The sequence below is a fragment of the Hylobates moloch genome, unplaced genomic scaffold (assembly GCF_009828535.3).
Source record: "Hylobates moloch isolate HMO894 unplaced genomic scaffold, HMol_V3 SCAFFOLD_8, whole genome shotgun sequence".
Classification (NCBI taxonomy): Eukaryota; Metazoa; Chordata; class Mammalia; order Primates; family Hylobatidae; genus Hylobates; species Hylobates moloch.
In genome coordinates, this window is record NW_026652283.1 from 30,707,175 (window position 1) to 30,733,491 (window position 26,317).

The window sequence follows — 26,317 nt, forward strand, 5'->3', positions numbered from 1 at the left end:
TTCCCCCTGTAATGTCTCATATTCTGACCAGTGGTATTTTACACTGCTTTCTCTTACATTTTTAAATTTATACTGATATCATTTTAAAAACTGTTGAAACGACTTACTTCTGGAGAATATGTTCAGGGGTCAGTGGGGCTAGGGAACAACTTCTCTTCCTGATCCTCCAGCCCAGGCCCATCGCCATCTCCCAAGCCACATTTCTGCAGGCTTCAAGAAATGTTTTATAAGCGAGTGGGGAGAGAGAGAAGGAGGGAGGAAGAGAGAGAAAAGGGGCTGGAACAGGGGAATGCTATAGGAGAATACAGGAGGAAAGAATAGCTCTGGCTGGGATAGGGGCACAGAAAAGATTTCACAGAACTGAAGATGTTTGAGCTGAGACAGGAGGATTGCTTAAGACCAGGAGTTGGAGACCAGCCTGGGCAATATAGCAAGGCCTCATCTCTACAAAAAATTAAAAAATTTGGCCGGGCGCGGTGGCCCATGCCTGTAATCCCAGCACTTTGGGAGGCTGAGGTGGGTGGATCACGAGGTCAGGAGTTCGAGACCAGCCTGGCCAACATGGTGAAACCCCATCTCTACAAAAAATACAAAAATTAGCCAGGCGCGGTGGTGGGTGCTTATAATCCCAGCTACTCGGGAGGCTGAGGCAGGAGAATTGCTTGAACCTGGGAGGCAGAGGTTGCAGTGAGCCGAGATCGTGCCGCTGCACTCCAGCCTGGGTGACAGAGCAAGACTCTGTCTCAAAAAAAAAAAAAAAAAATTAAAAAAATTAGCCAGGTGTGGTGGCATGCACCTGTAGTCCCAGCTATTCAGAAGGCTGAAGTGGGAGGATTGCTTGAGCCCAGGAGGTTGAGGTTATGGTGAGCTATGATCACATCGCTGCACTCTCACCTGAAACAGAACAGGACTGTGTCTCTCTAAAAAAAGAAGAACAAGAAGAAATGAAGATACTTGAATTGAGTCTTGAAGAATGGGTAAGAATTAGGTAGTACGATAAGCTTCCTGGAAGAGTCAAAGAAGGTGGCCTGTGAAGAAGGTGGCAGTGTTTAGAGAAGGATTAAAAGCCTGGTGTGATTGGAGGGGTGTAGTAGATTCAAGGAGGGGGAGGAAAAGAGGTTGAGGATGACAGGAAGTGGAGTCAGACTTGGGCCAGAACGTATGCCGTGTTATGGAGTTGGACTTGATAGACAGTCAAACAGAAAGTTGACCCCCTGACAGCTGTAGTAAACCTTGCTGAGGAAGTCTTCACTTCGTTTAGGAATTTTTTTAGTGATAAAGTGAAATCGCATTGGGTTGCCTAAGTGTGAACACAGAGCTTCTATGTGAATCATGTTCAGGAAAATAAAGGATTAGTGTAATGGAATTATTTGTGGGTGTTGGAGATGGGAAATTCAAACTTTCCTGAGTCATGTATGGCTTATGAAACGGATTAATGGCTCAATCTTTTTAAAAAAAAAAAAAGCTGCATAACAGAAGGCTGTTCTCATGAATGATCTTTCATCAGTTAAAACACCCATGATGGCTGGTAAAGACTTTGCCGTTGCGCTTGAGACTAGACTTAGACAGAGTTCTGACTTCTCTGTAAAGGCCTCAGAGCCCATGAATGTAAAATATTCCCATCTCCTTTAAAAGGTGTGTGTATGTTAGATAAAAGTATTAGATAAAAGTGACTCAAATTCTAGTTTTAATGGTAATAGCCTGCATTTTTGTTTACTAATTATAATTGACTCTTGAGGCACATTAAAAATATGAGATCATTATAGAATTCTCAGTATAGATGCCAGAGATTTTCTGCTTCACTTTTAATACCCTTTATACTTATGAGGTAACCCTTCTGTGTTTGAACATGTGTTTCAGAAGCAGGGGGTATTAGTTTTTAGTCATGAGGCGCATTACTCCTTATCATCCCACCTGCACCACACCCACCCACACACAGGCACACCCTTCATAACGCCGCACACACTAACACCTGTACACATGTGCATGTATTCATGGGATAGCCTGATAGAAAAGAGTATTTACTCACTATACCTGCTAGTAGATATTGGAAAACTCCTTCTCAGAATGCCTCCAGTGTCTCTGTTACCTGGAATGAATCAGGTATAACGCTCTTTGAAGCCAAAGAACAGTCCTAAATTACCTTTAAAGCGTGTCTTTAGTCATTTGTTTGTTTGTTTGTTTGTTTGTTTGTTTGTTTGTTTGTTTTTGAAGCAGAGTCTTGCTCTATTGCTCAGGCTGGAGTGCAGTGGCGTGACCAAGGCTCATTGCAGCCTTGACCTCCCAGGCTCAAGCGATCCTCCCACCTCAGCCTTCCAAGTAGCTGGGTCTACAGGCACATGCCACCACACCCAGCTGATTTTGTTTGTTTGTTTTTTGTAAAGACAGGGTCTCACTATGTTGCCAGGGCCGGTCTTGAATTCCTGGACTCAAGCAATCCTCCTGCCTCGCCCTCACAAAGTGCTGGGATTACAGATGTCAGCCACCATGCCCAGCCTAGAAATAATTTTTAATTTCTGTAAACAGATTTCTTTTGGATTCTTTTAAAAGTCTTATGGTGCCTTTAAAGTTGCTTTTAAGGTGTAAGAATCATAGGATACATATTTATCTTTTTTCCTTTTTTTTTTTTTTTTTTTTTTTTGAGATGGAGTCTCATTTTTTCTCCTAGGCTGGAGTGAAGTGGCACTATCTCTCCTCACTGAAACCTCCACCTCCCAGGTTCAAGTGATTCTCCTGCCTCAGCCTCCTGAGTATTACAGTATTACACCTGAGATTACAGGTGTATACCACCACACCCAGCAAATTTTTTGTATTTTTAGTAGAGATGGGGTTTCACCATGTTGGCCAGGCTGGTCTCGAACTCCTGACCTCAAGTGATCCACCCACCTCAGCCTCATATTTATTTTTAAAAGTTCAGCTTCTTTCTTTGGTATATGGTATAATTCAATCGAATGACATCATCCAATGTCTCCTATCTGATCAGAGCTGGAGAATTTCTAGCCAGTAGTCCCTCTGCCTTGTGATCTTGGGTGCTGATTTTTCTTTTGGCTGAAGAAAAGCCAAGGTTCAGATGTTCTAGTGCTTCCCGGTATTCACTGAGTCATCTCTAGAGGACCAGGTTGGTAGGCAGGAGGAGGGAGGTTTGGAATCTGGCTGAATCTGTGCCTGTTTGTCTAGGAATGCAGACACGGAGATGACTCTGGAGCGAGCAGTGAGTATGCTGGAGGCAGACCACATGCCGCCGTCCAGGATTTCTGCTGCAGCCACTTTCATACAGCACGAGTGCTTCCAGAAATCTGAAGCTCGGAAGAGGGTGAGTGTCATCTTCAGTCCGTTACAAAGCGCAACACACTTTCACTTCTGTTATGGTGACTTTGCACACTGAAACCAATAATTTATTTAAATTTTTAAAAATTGGGACGGGGCGCGGTGGTTCATGCCTATATTCCCAGCACTTTGGGCGGCCGAGGCAGGTGGATCACAAGGTCAAGAATTTGAGACCAACCTGGCCAACATGGTGGAACCCCCGTCTCTACTAAAAATACAAAAATTAGCTGGGTGCAGTGGCAGGCACCTGTAATCCCAGCTACTCGAGAGGATGAGGCAGGAGAATCACTTGAACTGGGAGGTGGAGGTTGCAGTGAACTGAGATCGCGCCACTACACTCCAGCCTGGGTGACAGAACAAGACTCCATCTCAGAAAAAAAAGAAAAGAAAATCGACCGAGCGCAGTGGCTCACACCTGTAATCCCAGCACTTTGGGAGGCCAAGGCAGGCAGATCACTTGAGGCAAGGAGTTCAAGACCAGCCTGGCCAACATGATGAAACCCTAACTCTACTAAAAAAAAATACAAAAATTAGCCGTGTGTGGTGGCACATGCCTGTAATCCCAGCTACTCAGGAGGCTGAGGCAGGAGAATCGCTTGAACCCAGGAGGCAGAGGCTGCAGTGAGCCAAGATTGCACCACTGCACTCCAGCCTGGGCGACAGAGCGAGACTCATCCTGAAGAAGAAAAAACAAACAAAAACTTCATTGAGGTCTTTTACTTTAAAAGAAAACAGCCACTCATTACCAAAAATATTTCCTGCAATTCGGAAATGTAGAAAGTAAGTCACTACACAAACTTCCCTCTTCTTTTCCTGTCTCCCCAACCTCTCCATTTAGAACCATCCCCAGAGGCGAGGGTTTTGCAAGTTTTTTTCATTCAGTGATTCCATTAACATTTGTAACAATTGTTCAATGAATTGCTTTGTGCATATGTTTTGGCCCTTCTGTTCCTGTAGGACAGATCCTCAGAGATGGAATCAATATGTTATTTTATATTTGTTTTAAAAAGTGATACATTTGTGAGGGAGCAGGAATCACAGCTCAAAAAGGTGTTCAGTGAAAAGTCTCTTCTACTCCAAACTCCAGCCTATATATTCTCTCTGTTCTGTCTCTTTCACTCTCTCACACACACAAAACACATATATCAATTTTTTATCTTTCCAGAGATATTTTATACATGTAGAAACAATTGTTGAAACAGTTGGTTGAGTATCCTTTTTAAAACATGAAATCATAAATGATAACTTACTACTTACAGTACTTAATTTTTTCACACTGTATCTTGGAAATCTTCAATATATATTAATCTTACCTCATTCTTTTAAGATGCTGCGTAGATTTCTGTTGTCTAAATGTATCAGGTTTTTTTTTTTTTTTTTTTTTTTTGAGACAGAGTCTCGCTCTGTCGCCCAGGCTGGAGTGCAGTGGCGCAATCTCGGCTCATTGCAAGCTCCGCCTCCTGGGTTCACGCCATTCTCCTGCCTCAGCCTCTCCGAGTAGCTGGGACTACAGGCGCCCGCCACCACGCCCGGCTGATTTTTTGTATTTTTAGTAGAGACGGGGTTTCACTGTGGTCTCGATCTCCTGACCTCGTGATCCGCCCGCCTTGGCCTCCCAAAGTGCTGGGATTACAAGCCTGAGCCACCGTGCCCGGCCAATGTATCAGTTTCGTTGGTTCATTTTTTAACTACCTTACTGAGGCACAATCTGACATAGTTTTGACAGGTTTGACACTATAAAACCATCATCACAATCAAGATAACAAATGTATCCATTACCTCCAGCGTTTTCTTGTGCCCTTTTGTAATCCACATAATCCCACCTGCCCTCAACGTACTAACAGCCTCCCAAAACAACCAGTGATCTTCTTTCTTTCTGTGTTTTGAGACAGAGTCTCACTGTGTCGCTTAGGCTGGAGAACAGTGGTGTGATCACAGCTCACTGCAGCCTCAACTTTCTGAGCTCAAGCAATCCTCCCACCCCAGCCTCCTGGGTAGCTGGGACTGTAGGCGCACACAACCATGCCCAGCTAATTTTTGTATTTTTAGTAGAGATGGGGGTCTCACTATGTTACCCAGGCTGATCTGGAACACCTGGCTCAAGCAGTCCTCCTTCCTCGGCCTCCCAAAGTTCTGGGGTTACAAGTGTGAGCCACCATGCCCAGCCATGATCTGGTTTCTGTCACTATAGATTGAATTTTCTCGAATTTTATATAAATGGAATCATATAGAATATAAGCTTTTTTTGGTTTGAATTATTTTACTCAGAGTAAGTCTTTTGAGATTCACCCATTTCGTGTTAATCAGAAGTTTTGGCTATTACAGATAAAGCTACCATGAACATTTGTATACAAGTCTTCATGTAGACGTATGCTTTTATTTCTCTTCAGTAAATACCTAGGAGTAAACGCCTGGATGGTATGATAGGTGTATGTTTGACTTTTTAAGAAACTGCTAAACCATTTTACAAAGCAGCTGTGCCATTTTGCATTCCCACTCACAATTTATGAGAGTTCCAGTTCCTCCTCATCTTAACAGTTGATATAGTGAGCCTTAATGTTAGCCTGTAAGTTTGTACAGGTGTTTTATTGTGGTTTTAATTTGCATTTCCCCAATGACAAAGGGGTTGAACTTTTTTTTGTTGTTTTTGAGACAGGATCTGCCTCTGTTGCCCAGGCTGGAGTGCAGTGGCACAATCTTGGCTCACTGCAACCTGCACCTCTCAGGCTCAAGTGATCTTCCCACCTCAGCCTCCCAAGTAGCTGGGCCTACCGGTGCACTATCACACCTTGCTAATTTTTGTGTTTTTTGTAAAGACGGGGTTTCACCATGTTGCCAAAGCTGGTCTCCAACTCCCGAGTTCAAAGGAGCCAGCTACCTTGGCCTCCCAAAGTGATGGGATTACAGACATGAGCCACCACACCCAGCCAGAACATCTCTTTATGTGCTTATTTGCCACTTATATGTCTTCTTTGGTGAAATGTGTATTCAATTCTTTTGCCCATTTTGTTTTGTTTTGTTTTCTTATTATTGAATTTTGAAAGTTTTTGAATATTTTCTATGCACAAGACCTTTTCTAGATATGTAATATGAAAATATTTTCTCCCAGTTGTGCTTTGTTTTTTCATCTCCTAATAGATTTTCATTTTAATGGGATTTAATTTATTCAGTTTTTTCCCTTTGTGGTTTGTGCTTTTCATGTGTATCCAAGAAATCTTTCCCTATTCAAAGGTTAGAAGATAATCTATATTTTATCCTAGAAGTTTTGTAAATGTTATATATTTTAGTTGTTCTATGGTCCATTTGTGGTTAATTTTTTATATGTTGTAAGATGTGGACTGAAGTTCCTTTTTTTGGTATATGTAAATTTAATTGTTCAGGTATCATTTGTTGCAAAGACTTATTTCACTGCTAAATTGTCTTTGTATCTTTGCTGAAAAGGAATTGATCAAATATGTGAGTCTATTTCTGGACTGTGTATCCTGTTCTATTGATCTATTTGTCTTTTTTTTTTTTTTGAGACGGAGTCACTCTGTTCCAGACAGGAATGCAGTGGTGCAATCTTGGCTCACTGCAGCCTCTGCCTCCCGGGTTCAAGCCATTCTCCTGCCTTAGCCTCCCGAGTAGCTGGGATTATAGGCATGTGTCACCACACATGGCTAATTTTTGTAATTTTTTTTTTTTTTTAGTAAAGTCGAGGTTTTATCATGTTGGCCAGGCTGGTCTTGAACTTCGTGCCTCAAGTGATCTGCCCACCTCGGCCTCCCAAAGTGCTGGGATTACAGGCATAAAGCCACTGCACCCAGCCGATTTTTTTTTTTTTTTTTTTTTAATCTGAGATGGAGTCTTGCTCTGTCACCCATGCTGGAGTGCAGTGGCATGATCTTGGCTCACTACAACCTCCGCCTCCTGGGTTCAAGTGATTCTCCTGCCTCAGCCTCCTGAATAGCTGGGATTACAGGCACCTGCCACCACACCCGGCTAATTTTTGTATTTTTGGTAGAGACAGGATTTCACAATGTTGGCTAGGCTGGTCTCCAACTCCTGACCTCAAGTGATCCGCTCACCTCAGCCTCCCAAAGTGCTGGGATTACAGGTGTGAGCCACCACACCCGGCCTGTAAGATTATTTTTGAATGTTTACTATTCCCAAGTATTATTTCCTAAATGAATTTTGAGAAAATTGATTTTTGTGAGGACACCATGGAAAACTGGGGATGTGAAACATTCTTATATCCTAGCGCAAATAAATATGACTCGAGTCAACCATGTCTTACTTTCAAAAAGCCTTCACCCAGAAAGGGGCCAACTTCTCATCATCTGATTCAGAGAAACAGACATGTTAGGTAGTAATCCCAGAGTAATTAGTCTTCAGCAAAGATGAAGACTATTTGTCTTATTCAAATTCCACAGTCTTGATTACTATAGTTTTATAAGTCTTGAAATTAGGTAATGTCAGTCCTTTCATTTTATTCTTTTTCAAAGTTCTGGCTATTCTGCATCTTCAGCAGTTCCATCTGAAGTTTAGAATCAGCTTGTCAGTTTCTTAAAAAATAATTGCTGGGATTTTGTTAGAGATTGCACTGAATCTGTAGATCAATATGGAGAGAATTGACATCTTAACAATATTGAGTCTTGTGACCCATGACCATGGTACATCTTAACATTTATTTAGGTCTTCAGTTTTTCTCAGCAGAGTTTTATAGTTTTTACTGTAGAGGTCTTTCATGTCTTGTCTTAGATTTATCCCTAAGTTTATCATATTTCCAGATGCTACTATAAATGGTACTTTTTAATTTCTATTTTTGGTTGTTCATTGCTAGTATGTAGAATAGATAATATATATATAATATACATATTTACGTGTGTGTGTGTGTGTGTGTGTGTGTGTGTGTGTGTGTGTAGTACTGGCTAGAACCTCTCCTACAGTCTTGAAAAGAAATGGTGAGCGTGGGCGTATTATCCTGTTTCTCATCTGAGGGCAAAAGTATTCAGTCTTTCTTTCACCCTTAAATATTATGCGACATGTAGGTTTTTTGATAAATGACCATATCAAGTTGAAGAACTTCCCCTTCTACTCCTGCTTTAATGGAGTTTTTGAATCACGAATGGATGTTGGATTTTGTCAGATGCTTTTTATGCATTTATTGAAATATTTTTATGGTTTAAAAATTTCAATTTTGCCATTATGGTAAATTACCTTGATTGATTTTAAAATGTTATTCCATTCATAAACCCCACCTGGTTGTGATGTACTGTCACTTTGTAGGTTTTATGACTAGATTTGCTAAAATCTTGTTAAGAAATTTTATGTCTGTATAAAAGACAAGATCTCTACTTTTAGTGTCTTTGTCTGATTTTGAGTTGAGGGTAATACTAGTCTCATAGAATGAACTGGGAAGTATTCCCTTCTTTTCAGCTTTTTGAAAGAGTTTGGTGAGAAATGGTATTATTTCTTCCTTAAATGTTTGGTAGACTTCAGCAGTGAAGCCATCTCAGCCTGAAGATTCTTATGTGTGAGAAGATTCTTAGCTGCAAATTCAGTTTCTTTAACTGCTGTGGGGCTGTTAGGCTATCAGTTGCTTTTTTAGTGAGCTTTGGTAGTTTGTGTCTTTCAAGGGAGTCTTTCCAGGGATTTGTCCATGTGATCTAAATTGCTCCAGTGCTCTTTATTTGTGTAGATAGTGTGATCATTTACCTTTACCTGAAAATTTTTATTTTGTTTTTTTACAAATCCACTTTTATTTATTATTGTTTCATTAGTTTAAATCCTTGAGGGGTACAGCATCACTCGGACTCTGTCCAATAGCTCTAGCAGGAAGATTGCTTTGGAATTTGGCACAAACCATGCCACTGTTTTCATGGGCCCGAGTTACCTTTCCCCAGATTACTCTGGTTTTGTTTGGTTTGCTGCCAGGAGTCACCGTGGTGTTCTTTGCTTTGTATACATAAGGACATCTCTTACCCAAATAGAATTCTGTTTCATCTCGGGCATAAACACCTTTAATTTTAAGAAGAGATGTGTTCCGTTTCCTTCTGGAGACCCCACTTATAGCCAGCAAAAATGGCCGTGGACTACAGCCTGCTTTCCAGACGTATTTCCATTTAGAAGTCCTGTTCCTAGCAGGTGTCCACAGGATCCAGGATGGTGAGGCAAGAATCTTTATTTATTTATTTATTTATGAGACAGAGTCTCACTCTGTCACCCAGGCTGGAATGCAGTGGCGCGATCTTAGCTCACTGCACCCTCCACCCTTCGTGTTCATGTGATTCTCCTGACTCAACCTCCCGAATAGCTGGAATTACAGGTGCCCACTACTACGCCCGGCTAATTTTTGTATTTTTAGTAGAGGTAGTGTTTTGCCATGTTGGCCAGGCTAGTCTTTCACTCCTGACCTCAAGTGATCCACTCGCCTCTCAAAGTGATCCCCTTGGGTCCTCCTCAAGTGATCTACCTCCCAAAGTGCAGGGATTATAGGTATGAGCCACCATGCCCAGACTACCTGAAGAATTTTCTTTTCTTTTCTTTTCTTTTTTTTTTTTTGAGACAGAGTTTCACTCTTGTTGCCCAGGCTGGAGTGCAGTGGCACGATCTTGGCTCACTGCAACCTCCGCCTCCTGGGTTCAAGCGATTCTCCTGCCTCAGCCTCCCGAGTAGCTGGGATTACAGGCATGAGCTACCATGCCCAGCTAATTTGTATTTTTAGTAGTGATGGGATTTCTCCATGTTGGTCAGGCTGGTCTCAAACTCCCAACTTCAGGTGATCCACCCTCCTTGGCCTCCCAAAGTGCTGGGATTACAGGTGTGAGCCACCATGCCTGACCTACCTGAAGAATTTTTAAAAAATATTTATTTTAGTTCATGACCAGCAAACCTGCATTATTTCATCTTCTGTATGTCTGAAAAAGAATTTCATCTTTGCTTTTGAAAGGTATTTTCACTGGCTAGAATTCCAGGTTAACAGTTTCTAAATATTAGTACTGAAAGTTGGCCACGGCATGGTGGCTCACGCCTGTAATCCTAGCCCTTTGGAGGACTGAGGCGGGCAGATCACTTGAGGCCAGGAGTTCAAGACCGCCCTGGGAAACATGGTAAAACCCTGTCTCTACTGAAAATACAAAATTAGCCAGGTATGCTGGCGGGTGCCTGTAATCCCAGCTACTTAGGAGGCTGAGGCAGGAGAATCGCTTGAACCCAGGAGGCGAAGGTTGCAGTAAGCTGAGATCACACCACTGCACTCCAGCCTGGGCAGCAGAGTGAGCCTCTGTCTCTGTCTCAAAGAAAGAAGGAAAGTTGCTCCACTGTCTTCTCACTTGCCTCACTTGCATTGTTTTAGATAAGAAATCTCCTGTCATCCTTATCTTCCTCCATACATGAGTCTTTTCTTCCCCCATCTGGCTGCTTTTAAGATTTTCTCTTTCTTACTGGTGTTGATCAATTTGGCCACATGTGCCTTAGTGTAGTTTCTCTTGGTTTTTTGTACTTGGGAGTTCACTGAGCTTCATAGATTTGTGAATTTCTACTTTTCATCAAAATTAGAAAATTTTCACATTTTTTCTATTCCTCCTTTGGGAACTACAATTACATACACATTAGGCTTCTTTAGGTCTTTCTTTTTTAGTCTTCTTTCTCTGTGTTTTTAGATAAGCTCAATTCCTATGCTTTACGTTTGCTAATCTCTCAATATGTGTTTAATATGCCATTAATACATTAATATGTGCTTAATATGCCATTAATCTTATTCAGTGTATTTTTTCTTCATACATTGTAGTTTTCATCTCTAAAATTTAGATTTCAGTATTTTTATGTCTTCTATGTTTCTATTTAACGTGTTCCATTTTTGCTCAAGATTTTTGAACGTATGGAAGACAGATAAAATTGCTACCTTAATGTCCTTGTCTGCTAATTCTAACATCTGTGTCCATTCTAGGTAGCTTTTGATTGATTGGTTTTTCTCCACATTATGGGTCATATTTTTCTTCTTCTTTGCATGCCTGGCAGTTTCCATTGGCTCCTAGGCATTGTGAATTTTATCTTGTTGGATGCTGGATATTTTTGTAAATATTCTTGAGCTTTGTTCTGGGTGCAGTTAAGGTACTTGGAAACAGTTTGATCCTTTCAAATTCTGCTTTGTTTGTTTGTTTGTTTGTTTGTTTGTTTGTTTGTTTTGAGACAGAGTCTTGCTCTGTCATCCAGGCTGGAGTGCAGTGGTACGATCTCAGCTCACTGCAACCTCCACCTCCCGTGTTCAAGCGATTCTCTTGTCTCAGCCTCCCAAGTAGCTGGGATTACAGGCGCATGCCACCATGCCTGGCTAATTTTTGTACTTTTAGTAGAGATGGGGTTTCACCATGCTGGCCAGGCTGGTCTCAAACTCCTGACCTCATGATCTGCCCACCTTGGCCTCCCAAAGTGCTGGGATTACAGGCATGAGCCACCGCGCCCAGGCCAAATTCTACTTTTAAAAAAAATTTTACTTGAAGCTCTGGGATACATGTGCAGTGTGCAGGTTTGTTATATAGGTATACATGTGCCATGGTGGTTTGCTGCATCTATCAAGCCGTCACCTAGGTTTTAAGCCCCGCGTGCATTAGGTATTTGTCCCAATGCTTTCCCTCTCCTTGCCCTCAAATTCTACTTTTAAGATTTGTTGAGTGGAACCAGAGGAGCATTTATTCTAGAGATAATTAATCCCTACTTCTTAAGGCAAGACACTTTTGAGAACTCCACCTAATATAGCAGGAATTTTTGAGATTTTTCTGGCTGGCTGATAAGAATAGTCATTGTTCCTACGCCTCTGTGAACATGAGATGCTGTTCCCTGAAATCCTTTTGAATGATTATCTCCCTGGCCTCAGACAGTTTCCTCATACCACATGCACTAATTAATACTCTACTGAATACTAGCAGGCGGGTCCTCTGCAGATCTCAGGAGTTCTCTTGCTGTTCAGCTCTTTTCTCTGTGGCACTCTTTTCTGCAAAAATTAGCCCTTTGGTCTTCTCAAACTCTGAGCTCTGTGCCCTCAACTCTGTTGAGTTTCACTTAAGTTTTCTCTCACTGCCGCGTAGCCTGGGAACTCTCCCAAGGCAGTGATGTCTAAGGGATCGCTATCCATCATTCACTCATTTTCAGTTATTGAAACCATTGTATGTTTTGTCCAATTTTTGTTTCAGGCAGTAGGTAAGTTGAGTTGTTAATTACTATCGAGTCATTTTTAATTTTGATAAATAACTCCCCAATAAGTCCTCGCAAAAATTGTACAAATTTACACTCCCATCAACATTTTATCAGTGTTCATTTCCATGTACCATTACTACCACAAGGTATTATTCTCTTGTTTGTTTTTGTTAATCTGATAAGCAAAAATAAGCATTTCGTTATCATAGAAATTTTCTTATATTTGAAATCAAGACTAATAGTTGTCCAATCAAAGAGTTATTGAGGGCCAGGTGCAGTGGCTCATACCTGTAATCCCAGAACTTTGGGAGGCCAAGGCGGGCAGATCACCTGAGGTCAGGAGTTCAAGATCAGCCTGGCCACCATGGTGAAACCCCATCTGTACTAAAAATACAAGAATTAACTGGTGTGGTGGCACGCACCTTTAGTCCCAGCTACTCAGAAGGCAGAGGCAGGAGGATAGCTTGAACCCAGGAGGCCGAGGTTGCAGTGAGCCAAGATGATGCCAGTGTACTTCAGCCTGGGCAACAGAGAGACTCTGTCTCACACACACACACACACACACACACACACACACACACACAAAAGTTATTGAGAAAAATATTTTTTTAAATGATAAACCCTTTTATAGAATTTGTCACCATCTTGCATGCATAAACTATGCCCATTATATATCATCTGCCATTTTTAGTTTAAGTTTAAAGTGGAATGAGAACTTAATGGAACTAATTCATCTGAGTTCAAATCTTAGTCTCTTACATTAATTCTATCCATCACTAATTACAGAGCTCTCAAGCTTTTCACCTTTCTCTAGTCTTTCCAAAGCATTCAAATTAATTTTCAGAGAAATAAGTACTCTTTCTATACTTATATTTCATCCATTTATAGAATAGGTAAGTAAATTACATAATTATAACAAATACAATTGACATAAATACCCTGGGAAACAAACCTAAATTACTGTTGGTAAACGTGTAACTCAACTGGTAGAAATAGAAGTGCAAAGGCTCCAACAGAGTAACCTACCAGCTTTGATAGTACTCTGAGAATCAAAGAGGTTTCACAGAGGGAAAAGAGAATGTTGTTGGTTAGCCTTGCAGGTCAGTTAAGTAAGGGTCACACAAAAGAGCTTCTGCTGATTTTTTTTTTCATTTGCATTTCATTAATTATTCATGAAGTTGAGCACCTTTCGGTGTGGTTTTTGACTTTGTATTTCTTCAGTGAATTGTCATTTTTAATCCATTGTGTATTTTTTCTACTAAGATATATCTCTTTCTTAATGACTTACAGTTCTTTACCTATTACACATATTAATTTGTTGTCACATATGTGGCAAATAGTTTCTCCTGCTTTATTTTTGTTGTTGTTGTTTTTAACTTTGTTTTTTGTATCTTTCATCATGCAGGATTTTAAAATTCTTGTGAGATCAAACTAAATATTTTTCGTCTCGATGTCTATATTTTAGATATTGCTTTAAAAGACCTATCCCTACATCTAGACTTTGCCATTTCAAAAGCTGTGTAATTATGGAGCATTTCTCACTGACCCTTTGCCTATTTGTTCCATAGGAAGAATGAATAAGGATTTTAGAAGACATTTAGCTAGTGATGAACATTCTTTATACATATAGGTGAAGGGAATGGGGCTGAATATTGATCCTTTAATAGCTAGTCAGAGATAAATCTTTAAATCTTTTTTTATTCCTGGTTTTGTGGGAGGTTTTGTTTGTTTGTTTGAGACAGGGTCTTCTTCTGTTGCCCAGGCTGGAGTGCAGTGGTGTGATCATGGCTCACTGCAGCCTTGACCTCTGGAGGTCATTCCTCCCGCCTGAGTCTCCCAAGTAGCTGGGACCACAGGCACGGACCCGCCTGGCCTATATATATATATATATATGTACAGTGAACGGTAGGAGGGTAGTTCACCTAGGTAATATGACACCAAAACTTGAACACTCTTTGAATCTTCTTCTTTTTTTTTTTTTTTATTATACTTTAAGTTCTAGGGTACATGTGCACAACGTACAGGTTTGTTACATATGTATACATATGCCATGTTGGTGTGCTGCACCGATTAACTCGTCATTTACATTAGGTATATCTCCTAATGCTATCCCTCCTCCTTCCCCCCGCCCCGTGACAGGCCCCGGTGTGTGACGTTCCCCATCCTGTGTCCGAGTGTTCTCATTGTTCAGTTCCCACCTATGAGTGAGAATATGCGGTGAACCTTCTTTTTTCCTTACCTCTCATAGTCACTCAGTCTTCAGGTCCTATTAATGCTACTTCTAAAAGTATTTGGCATCTACCCACATCTTTCCCTCCCTACTCAGAGATACTGTTTGGTCCCAGCACCGTCTTCTGTTAATCCATCTGTCTCCAGATTAATATCCCTGTCTCCATTCTTATCCATTCCTAATAGTCTCGTGCCTCACAGCCCCTAGGGAGACCTTCCCAATAACTCCCCCCATTGGCTGCAGGATAAAAGACAAATCCCTTAATTTAGTCTGTAAGACCCTTCTTAATATGGTCTTATTTTCATGCCTGTTTCATATCTCATCACTGAAGTAGTTACTGCCATAAATATCTTGCAAAAACTTAATTATAAAACAAATTCAAGTTTTTGATAAGAAATTTGAGAAATTAAAAAACAGAAAAGAAAATCACCCATAATCTCACCATTATCATTTTGGTTTTGTTCTCTAATTTTTAATGCATATATTTACATATCTTCAATCAAATTGCATATGTAGCTTTCTTTGTTCCCACAAAAAAATTTTTTTATTTCGATTTTTAAAAGTGTACACAAATACAGGCTCATTATTTGAAAACATAGAAAATGGCAGATCCTATTTATGATTCATACATTTACCACTTCTCCCAAATTCCCTAATCTCATTTCCTGTGTTGATGACTAGAAATGCATAGATATTTTCTTCCTTTTTTTTTTTTTTTTGAGATGGAGTCTCGCTCTGTCGCCCAGGCTGGAGTGCAGAGGCTTGATCTCGGCTCACTGCAACCTCTGTCTCCCGGGTTCAAGCAATTCTTCTGCCTCAGCCTCCCCAGTAGCTGGGATTACAGGCTTGCGCCACCACGCCCAGCTAATTTTTTGTGATTTTAGTAGAGACGGGGTTTCACTATGTTGGCCAGGCTGGTCTCGAACTCCTGACCTCAAGTGATCTGACCTGCCTCGGCCTTCCAAAGTGCTGGGATTACAGGCATGAGCCATCATGCCCAGCCTTATTCCATTTTTTAAATGACATACGAATTTTTATAACATTAATATTTTATAAATTTCAGTTAACATTGTTAAAGGTGATGATAGTTGCTACCTTGTGTTGAGTAACTACTGTGTGCCTGACATGTAACTGCTCCTCTTACACAGTAATTCCCATTTGACTAATGAGGGAACTGTATGGCTAATAAAGTGTCTGTCAGCTCTGCCTCTCCCGTGGATACCTCAACATGTGGGTATGTGACAACCATCAACCAGTCTTCCCCCATTGCTGGATGTTAATGGTTTCTTATTTTCTGCTATTATAAAAGATGTAGTCACTATTTTTGCATGTTAATCTGTGTCTTCATTTCACGTTGGTTCCCAATAAAAGTTACTAGAAGTGAATATTTTAAAAGTTTTGACACATATTGCCACTTGCCTTCCTGAAAGGTTATGCCAGTTTACAGGGAGTGATTAATTCTAATGGGAGGGAAAGCAGAGAAAGGGAGTGACATTTCATAGAGGAGGTGATATTTGAGCTGGATCCCACAGGATGAGTAGGGCTTTGCCAGAAAAGAGGCAGAGTGGACTGAACCTTCCAGACAGGAGGAGGAAGCGAGAGCAAAGGCTCCAGGTCTGGAGAGAGCCTTTGCCTCAGCAGAGGCTGTGTGTTCCCTATGCTTATTTGCAACCAGAAGTCCTCATCATTTACTTATTTTATAATTGACCGGGAAGGTAGTCAGAATAAAGCCACAGAGAGAGTTAAAATTCTCATATGTGACTCTGCCCTTTCATGTCTTTAGAAACCAACTCAAATGGGAAATTTTTGAAGTTCTGAAACATTCATGGTAGTCTATTTCTTTTTCCCTTTTCCCAAAGGAGGGAAAAATACCCCGAGGATTCAGTATAATTGGGAAACTCATCAAACCTCCCTGGTTCCAGCTGCTTCCCTGAATTTAAGGGACAAGAGCAGCATATTTGACATTGGTGCTAATGTGGATAGGATTCATCACCTACCATCTTCTAGTTCCATGCAAGGGGAAGGTCATTAACTTTTTGCATTTAGCAGGATTTATATCCATTTGCTTGATAAAATGGATGAAAGTAACTAAAGTCTATTTTTAGGCTTGGGATAAGTGCCAGACACTAGGGAGTCAAGTTATACAGTAAGTAGAGCTGTAGCCGGATTTCGGCCTTTATCTGAGCACTGGTGTGTCTGTAGTTCTCTCTTTCCGGGCTAGAGCAAGTGCTGAAAGCCAAGGTGATAAAGGTGACAGGGTAAGGGAGCAGGTGTGAGCTGGGGAGGCTTCCGTATGCCACTTCTTACTAATTCTATCATTGCAGCTTGAAATACAATATGGCCAGTAAGCCATTTCCCATCATGTTTTGAAGAAAGCAACTTATAAATTATGAATTAAGTTAATAAAATATTTCTAAAGCTGCCAAAATACCTCAGGACAAATAGGATTTTGTTTTTGCATTTGATGTGTATACTGCTACTGGGAGGATTTGGTATATCTGGCATTCATGAAGCTTATAAAGTGTGAATTTATATTATGAACTTATATTTTCTCAAAAACTTAAAAACAGGCACTGTGGCATGGTAACAGAATAACAGATCTCACCCAGAAGACATGGGTATATATCCCACAGTGCTATTTTGCCAGTCAAGGCCTTTCTTTTCTGTAGTTTAACTTATTAAAAGGAGGAAGCCGGCTGGGCACAGTGGCTCATGCCTGTAATCCTAGCACTTTGGGAGGCCAAGATAGGTGGATCACTTGAGGTCAGGAATTCGAGACCAGCCTGGCCAACGAGGCAAAACCCCATCTCCACTAAGAATACAAAAATTAGCTGGGCGTGGTAGGGCGTGCCTGTAATCCCAGCAATTAGGGAGGCTGAGTGACACAGGAGAATTGCTTGAACCCAGGGGGCGGAGACTGCAGTGAGCCAAGATCCTGTCACTGCACTCCAACCTGGGCGACAGAGCGAGACTCCGTCTCAAAAAAAAAAAAAAAAAAAAGTATGAATTTACCTTAAAACCTTACCATGAAATAAAAATTAGGGAATTAGGGAAACGTGAATTACAGATTGTTTTAACATAAATTGTGTATTTTTTGTTTGTTTGTTTGTTTAAGGAAGTGTAATACAGGTTAACTATCACTTATCCAAAATGCTTGAGACCAGAAGCATTTTGAATTTAGGGTTTTTCAGATTTTGGAATATTTGCATTACGTTGGTTGAGCATTCCTAATCCAAAAATCCAAGATCTGAATTACTCCCTTGGAGCATTATGTCAGCATTCAAAAAGTTTCAGATTTTGAAGTATTTCAGATTTCAGATTTTCAGATAAGGGATACTTAGGCTATAACAGGAATAGATGAAGTGATGAAATAATCTGTTGGACCACATTTACTTGACAGCTAAGAAATCTTTTTTTTTTTTTTTTTTTGAGATGGAGTCTCACACTGTCGCCCGAGCTAGAGTGCAGTGGTGCCATTTCTGCTCACTGCAAGCTCCGCCTCCTGTGTTCAAGCAGTTCTCCTGCCTCAGCCTCCCGAGTAGCTGGGATTACAGGCGCCCACCATGCCTGGCTAATTTTTTTGTATTTTTAGTAGAGATGGGGTTTCACTATGTTGGCCAGGCTGGTCTCGAACTCCTGACCTGGTGATCCGCCCACCTTGACCTCCCAAAGTGCTGGGATTACAGGCATAAGCCACTGTGCCCGGCCAGCTAAGAAATCTGTATCATGCATTTAAATGGCTTTAGACACAGTCGAACAAAATTGCTGTGGCCACTCTCCCGTCTGTCTCTTGTTCTGCAAATGTCTCCTCAGAAGGGAGCCAGCAAGTGGAAGTATTTACTCCTTATTACGTCCAGTGAAGCCTTAAAGGAATCAAGAGTACTTTCTTCTTAAGGTTCTTGCAATCTATTAATTAGATAATGTATATAAAACTCCTAACATTATACTGACACTTCTTAATGTTAGAAGCAGGAGGGAGAGGAGTTGGAATTTTTGCTTTATTATGATGACTGTGGTTGTTATTGTTGTGGCTATTATTTAGATTGTTTTACAATTCTGATATTTCTGCCCTTCTACTCTTTTCTCCAATCCCGTCAAAGGAATATGTAATATTGGAGGGCTGTGTCCTAAATACCATTGACCTGTCTATGATAGGGAGGCTAGAGCTTGATACATAGAAAATATGCAAATCTGCCCCGGGCCAGGCGCGCAGCTCTCCCCTGAGCATAAACTGCTGGCAGTTAGGGTGTCCTTCCTAAGTGACAAACTTCGTCTGAAAGGCAAGCTCATGCTCATTCATGAAAACTTATTTCCTCAAAATTTCTGCATGAAGATAGTGAAAATGAGATCTTTACCAACAGCTCTTGGCAACTTAAAGGTTTCAAAATCAGATGTGAGTGGAAGCCTAAGAGAAGGAAAGCCTTCAGTCTACAACCTAATGTTTTATTTCACCAACGCTGTGTCTACCTTTAACTTCTTTAGATAATATTTTCCGACTAAAACAGAAAATCTCCCTGCTTAGATTAGGATTATTTGGCCCCTTCTTTCATCAATTTGTTTCCCATTCCTGGTTGTGCCCTTTCTCTAATAACATGCGCTTTCTTACGTATTTGGATAGAAGGAATATTTTTTAAATAACACATTTAAAAGTGTAAAATTATTTTATCTGCTTACAGTGCTTGCATAAGTTTTATAAGTCTTTTAAAATACTCCATGCAATTGATTATAAGAATTTAGGATTAGTGGCTGGGCACAGTGGCTCACGCCTGTAGTCCCAGCACTTTGGGAGGCCGAGGCAGGCGGATCACGAGGTCAGGAGATCGAGACCGTCCTGGCTAACACGGTGAAACCCCATCTCTACTAAAAATACAAAAAATTAGCCGGGCGTGGTGGCGGGCGCCTGTAGTCCCAGCTACTAGGGAGGCTGAGGCGGGAGAATGGCGTGAACCCGGGAGGCGGAGCTTGCAGTGAGCTGAGATCCTGCCTCTGCACTCCAGCCTGGGTGACAGAGTGAGACTGCGTCTCAAAAAAAAAAGAATTTAGGGTTAGTTTGCATTACTACTGAGGCTGACATGGTAAATGCATTTTTATTTCTGTTAATGAAAGTGATACTATTCATTTTATATGGACTATAAAGTTTTGTCTTAGGAAAAAACGTACATAATTTTGGATTCTTTAATTAAAAAAACTCTCCTTACTGCCTAGATTCCCAATTCTTTTCATTTTTATTATGCTCCAAGCTTTTCTCATTTAACTTTGTTTAACTAGTACCTATGCACCCTTTATCACTTAATCTTCCCCTTCAGTTATTTCATAGCTTTCAGTCTTAACTTCCCAAATTTACCATAAGTTCCTTGATGACAGATACTGCCTTATAGCCGGGGTATATTCTACAAGAGCCTCAGTTGTGCTACACATAGTTGTTGTTGATGAAAGGTTATAATCAGCATCAGTAAACTTCATCTGTTTGTATTACATTGAATGCCTCGATGCCACATCAAAATTAATATTAGAAATATGCATCTACTTCTTCCCCAGGTTAACCAGCTTCGTGGCATCCCCAAGCTTCTGCAGCTCCTGAAAGTTCAGAATGAAGACGTTCAGCGAGCTGTGTGTGGGGCCTTGAGAAACTTAGTATTTGAAGACAATGACAACAAATTGGAGGTGGCTGAACTAAATGGGGTACCTCGGCTGCTCCAGGTGCTGAAGCAAACCAGAGACTTGGAGACTAAAAAACAAATAACAGGTAGTGCTTGCTGAACACTGAAGAACCTAACACATTTGCACCCCAGCCAGATGCCTTATATCATCTCTTTTTCTTAAGTTTCCTGGAGCAAATGATTGATGGGCTCATTGTTATGCTAGAGATGGCTTTAAAGGAACATTGTTACTTGCTGGCTTAGACTCCAGATTTGAGCCATATTCGAATTCCTTTTTTTTTTTTTTTTGAGACAGAATCTTGCTCTATCACCCAGGCTGAAGTGCAGTGGTGCAATCTCAGCTCGCTGCAACCTCCGCCTCCGGGGTTCAAGCAATTCTGCCTCAGCCTCCCTAGTAGCTGGAATTACAGGCATGTGCTACCACACCCGGCTAATTTTTGTATTTTTAGTAGAGACCATACTTATACTAAAGTTTAGTTTCACCATGTTGGCCAGGCTGGTCTCAAACTCCTGACCTCATGATCCGCCTGCCTTGGCCTCCCAAAGTGCTGGGATTACAGGCATGAGCCATGAGCCACTGCGCCCAGCCTGAATTCCTTTTTTCTAAAGGGGAAAATGTTCTGTGGCTTTTGCTTAATATTCTTAATTAGAAACTCTATGCACTTTTGACTAAATGTCTTTAAAACAACTTGACAGGACTCACCGCAATGAAAATTCTGCTTAAATTCACTAACAGCCCACTTTGTAGTTTAAGAACGTGTAGGATTTCACTGTTATCCTAGGTGTCCCAAACCTTCTAAAGAAAACTGACAAGAACCACACCCAGTTGTTTGTATTATTTACTCAACAACCGGCTTGCTGGATCTATAGAAAAAGAAAATGAAATGGAGTGTCACATAGTTTTCCAATGTGGAGGATCAATTGAATCAAATATTAGAAACTGTTTTTTCCAATCTTTCCATTATCTGGACTCCTCTCAGTACCACCTCCTTAGCTCACTGCAACCTTAAAGAAGAAAAGAGTAACTGGATATGTTTGTTTTTTTAATTCTCTACTTCACATTTTTGTTCAAATACTGATTTGAGCAAAGGTCTCCTTTTTATGCAATGAATTGGAGAGATGGACTAATCAGATAGAATTAAAACAGCAGTGTTGGTAATATGTCCTCTAAGCATGAAGAGAAGGGACGAGTTTCATTTAAATGAACAGTCGTATGATAAAAGAGAAAATGATTTATTGGTGTTCCAGAATAAGCACTCTCCCTGCCATCACCATCAGTTCTCCGCTTGTGTTCCCTGCACACAGTACAAAGAGTACAGGAGGGGCCGGGTGCAGTAGCTCATGCCTGTAATCCCAGCAGTTTGGGAGTCCAAGACAGGAGGATTGCTTGAGCCCAGGAGTTCGAGACCAGCCTGGCCAACATAGTGGGACCCTGTCCCTACGAAAAATAAAGAATTAGCCAGGTGTGTTAGTGGTATGTGCCTGTAGTCTCAGCTATTCGGGAGGCTGAGGTGGGAGGATTGCTTGAGCCTGGGAGGTTGAGGCTGGTGCAGTGAGCCATGATTGCACCACTGTACTCCAGCCTGGGCAACAGAGTGAGACCTTATCTCAAAAAAATTAAAAAAGATTGCAGGAGGCATAAATGGAGTGCAATCATCAGTAAATTTTCGTTAAATATCTTCAATGTCTCAGCGATATATGTACATTTTCTAATTTAATTATCACAAAAACCTTGGGTTTCTAGGTATTATCAGGTGTTATATCTCAATTTTACAGATGAGGAAACCAATGCTCAAAGAATATGTATCATAGAAGAGGTGTTTTTTTTTTTTTAACTATGTGTAATAGTTGACAGTGTTCTGGTAAATACTTTTAAAGGAAGTACTCCACAAATATTGTTTTAAAGTAAATTGAATATATTTTGCTCTTCTACCTGCTTCATTTAGTTATATAATAGGTTTAATTTTTTTTTTTTTTGAGACGGAGTCTTGCTCTGTCACCCAGGCTGGAGTGCAGTGGCGCGATCTCGGCTCACTGCAAGCTCTGCCTCCCGAGTTCAGCCATTCTCCTGCCTCAGCCTCTCCGAGTAGCTGGGACTACAGGTGCCCACCACCATGCCCGGCTAATTTTTTTTTTTTGTATTTTTAGTAGAGACGGGGTTTCACTGTGGTCTCGATCTCCTGACCTCATGATCCACCTGCCTCAGCCTCCCAAAGTGCTGGGATTACAGGCGTGAGCCACCGCGCCCGGCCCCCAGGGTTTAATTTTTCTATAAAGATTTTGTCATTATGTTATCTCTACTCGCTTTATATCTTAAAATATCACATTTAAAAAAAACTCAACATTCATTTTAGATTTGGGGTTACGTGTTCAAGTGTGTCACATGGATATATTGTGTGATGCTGAGGTTTGGGATACGAATGGTCCTGTCACCCAGGTTCTCAGCATAGTACCCAACAGGTAGTTTTTCAGCCCTTGCCCCCATCCTTTCCTCCATCTTTTATTCATCTTTATCATGTATAGCCAATGTTTAGCTCCCATTTGTAAGTGAAAATATGTGGTATTTGATTTTTTGTTTTTGCATTAATTTGCTTAGGATAATGACCTCCAGCTGTATACATGTTGCTAAATATCACATTTTAAATTCTGATATATTTTAATGCTATAAAACTATGTGAGGTACCATGCTACCCTCTCTACTCTCTTTTTCTTTCTGAGACAGAGTCTCACTCTGTTGCCCAGGCTGGAGTGCAGTGGCATGATCTCAGCTCACTGCAACCTCTGCCTCCAGGGTTCAAGCAATTCTCCCTGCCTCAGTCTCCCAAGTAGCTGGGATTACAGGCGCCCACCACCAAGCCCAGCTAATTTTTTGTATTTTTAGTAGAGACGGGGTTTCGCCACGTTGGTCAGGCTGGTCTTGAGCTCCTGACCTCAGGTGATCCGCCTGCCTCCGCCTCCCAAAGTGCTAGGATTACAGGCGTGAGCCACCGCGCCCGACCAGTACCATGCTACCCTCTTGCCAGCATTCTGTCATGTCCCATGAGGGATTTCTTTTCATATCCATGATTTGTGTTAAAATGCCTGTAGAAATTAAAAGTGATTCCATTCATTTAACCAACATTTACAGAGCAGCTTTCAGGGGTCGGGTACTGAGAATCACAGCCTAGGGAGGGTGTGGATTTGGGTTTTTTTTGTTTTTGTTTTTTTTTAAAGGATGGGGCTCTCACTGTGCTGCCTAGGCTGGTCTCCTGGGCTCATAAGATCCTCCTGCCTCAGCCTCCTGAGTAGCTGGGACTACAGGGACATGCCACTGCACCCGCATTGGATTTTGTTTCTCCATCTACTAGTTTTATAGTCAGGAAATACTTCCTGAAGGGTTATGTTTCGTTGTGGACCTTAAAAGAGGAACAGGCTTTGGATTGGTGTTTTGAAGGAGGATGAAAGTCACTCCTGGCAAACTGAGCATCACTAGCAAGGCAAAGAGGCAGAAAGAAACTAGCTGCTGGTCATTTAGAGGAGACGTGGAAAATAGCATGATTTGGAGTTAGGGTGCCTGGTAGTTAGAAAGCTTGGGAAATGTGTGTGTGCTTGCGTGTGTGTGTGTGTGTGTGTGTGTGTGTGTGTGTGTCAAGGGAACAAGCCACTGAATCACGCTTCCTCTTCTCCTGCATAGGCAGTAGGAGACTAACGTCAGAGAACATTCTGTGATGTTGATGCCATATGAAACCATTCAGGCATCATTAGATCATCTATCGAGTTGATAAATGGAAGTTGATTGTGCAGTGCAGCACCCAGGATTTCTATATAAGCCAAACATCCCTACTGGAGGGTGTTCATTACATGCTAATTGAACCGAACAGACATTTGAACATCTGATACAAATCCCTCTAAATTACTCCCTTTGGCTCTACTAATAGAAGAGCTAAATAAGGGCTTTCTGGGCCTCAGAAATAAATTGTTAACCTAATATAGACATGTTTATATCTTTGTTTAGAAACACAAAGAAAGAAAGTATATATGTGAATCTTACTGGTCTATTTCTTCGACCTTTTTTTTTTCTGAACCCCTATTATGTGTTGGTCACTAAGCTAGGGCTTCCTGTTTTTTTATCCCTGTTTCTCCTGACAACTCCGTAAGAGGTGGAAGCATATTTGGTGATTTACATATGATCAGTGTGAGACTCAGATGGGTTAAGTAAATTGCCCAAGGTTGCCTAAATAGTAAAGAACAAAGCCCGGGTTTGAACCTGTTTCTATCTGAGTGTTTTGCTGTCACCCCACCTACTTTTGAGGCATGTGATGACTCATTTGTATAGTCTTTGAGAAGGGGCTTGTCTTTGAGACTGATCAGAGAGCAGAGAGCTCTTCCTCACTCCTCTTTGACACCCTTCCTCTCTCTCTTTTTTTTTTTGAGAAGGAGTTTCACTCTTGTTACCCAGGCTGGAGTGCAATGGCGCGATCTCAGCTCACCACAACCTCTGCCTCCCAGGTTCAAGCGATTCTCTTGCCTCAGCCTCTCAAGTAGCTGGGATTACAGGCATGCGCCACCATGCCTGGCTAATTTTGTATTTTTAGTAGAGACGGGGTTTCTCCATGTTGGTCAGGCTGGTCTCGAACTCCCGACCTCAGGTGATCTGCCGGCCTCTGCCTCCCAAAGTGTTGGGATTACAGGCGTGAGCCACTGCGCCGGCCCCTCTTCTTATCTCCGCCTTGGTTCAAGCTGTCTTCATCTCTCGCTCTACTTCTGCAGTAGTAGCCTAGGATCTTGTCTTCTAATGAAAGAACTTCAGGATCAGAGACACCCCCACTCCCCCCACCCCGGTGAGATTGTTCTTTCTCCCTTACTAAGTGAGTGTGGTAGTGTTCCCGTAATTGAAGTGAGAACGGCACACCTTAGTCTCAGAAGTTCATCTTCAAGGTCACTGAGTAGTGAGCATTGGCTGGAGTGAGCAGGGATATACGTTGGATTAAAACGGACGAGTCATGATAAGAGTGCAGCAGGAGTTCTTATCCCTCTTTCATTACATATGAAAGAGTCAGGGGTGATTGTCAGTGAAATGTGTTGAAACTGCATATTAATCCCTGCATATTTTATAGAAGTACTTAATTGGATTGCTGTATTTTAATAAAATACTCAAAATGTTTTGCTATAAAATATTTATTATGCACTTTCAGTAATTGTATATTATGTTATTCTGCATTCATAATGTGTAACAAGGTACCCTGGGTTTATATATAACTTGGAATACATGGCCGTTTCAATAATCTGATATTCCAGTTAAGATTTGCAAAATTTAGGTGAAAGGAGGGGTATATCTATGCAAGGGAAATTGTAAAAAAAAAAAAAAAAAAAAAAATCCTCCCACTTTTTGACCACTTTGAAAAACATGGTTAAAAAGAACCAGTTTTCTTTCTTGTCCTTGTCCGAGTGGTCGGTGACCTCATCTTTTCCTCCTCATTCTTTTTCACTGAAGATAGGGATTTATTTAATCATAAAATTTGTAAGTTTTGCTGCCTAAGTGTTAAGGCAGATTTGTTAAATTACTATATTTTCTGTCCTAGAGGTCATTATTACTATTTTTTTATTTTTATTTATTTTTTTGAGATGGAGTCTCGCTCTGTCGCCCAGGCTGGAGTGCAGTGGCGCGATCTCGGCTCACTGCAAGCTCCGCCTCCCAGGTTCACGCCGTTCTCCTGCCTCAGCCTCCCGAGTAGATGGGACTACAGGCGCCCGCCACCACACCTGGCTAATTTTTTTTGTATTTTTAGTAGAGACGGGTTTTACCATGTTAGCCAGGATGGTCTCGATCTCCTGACCTCGTGATCCGCCCGCCTCGGCCTCCCAGAGTGCTGCTGGGATTACAGACATGAGCCAGCATGCCCGGCCGAGGTCATTATTATTTAACATGAGCTGTAATATCTAA

At 41.3% G+C, this 26,317-nt stretch overlaps 1 protein-coding gene across 2 annotated transcripts in view; it reads left to right on the forward strand.

The window, feature by feature from the left end:
- Positions 1–26,317, forward strand: part of PKP2 (plakophilin 2) — a 106,916-nt gene that overhangs the window by 24,705 nt on the left and 55,894 nt on the right. For both annotated transcript variants that reach the window (XM_032159953.2, XM_058443131.1), the window contains exons 4-5: positions 3,178–3,313; positions 20,273–20,480. In XM_032159953.2, the coding sequence (XP_032015844.1) occupies positions 3,178–3,313; positions 20,273–20,480 (344 nt within the window). The remainder of the gene's footprint in view (positions 1–3,177; positions 3,314–20,272; positions 20,481–26,317) is intronic.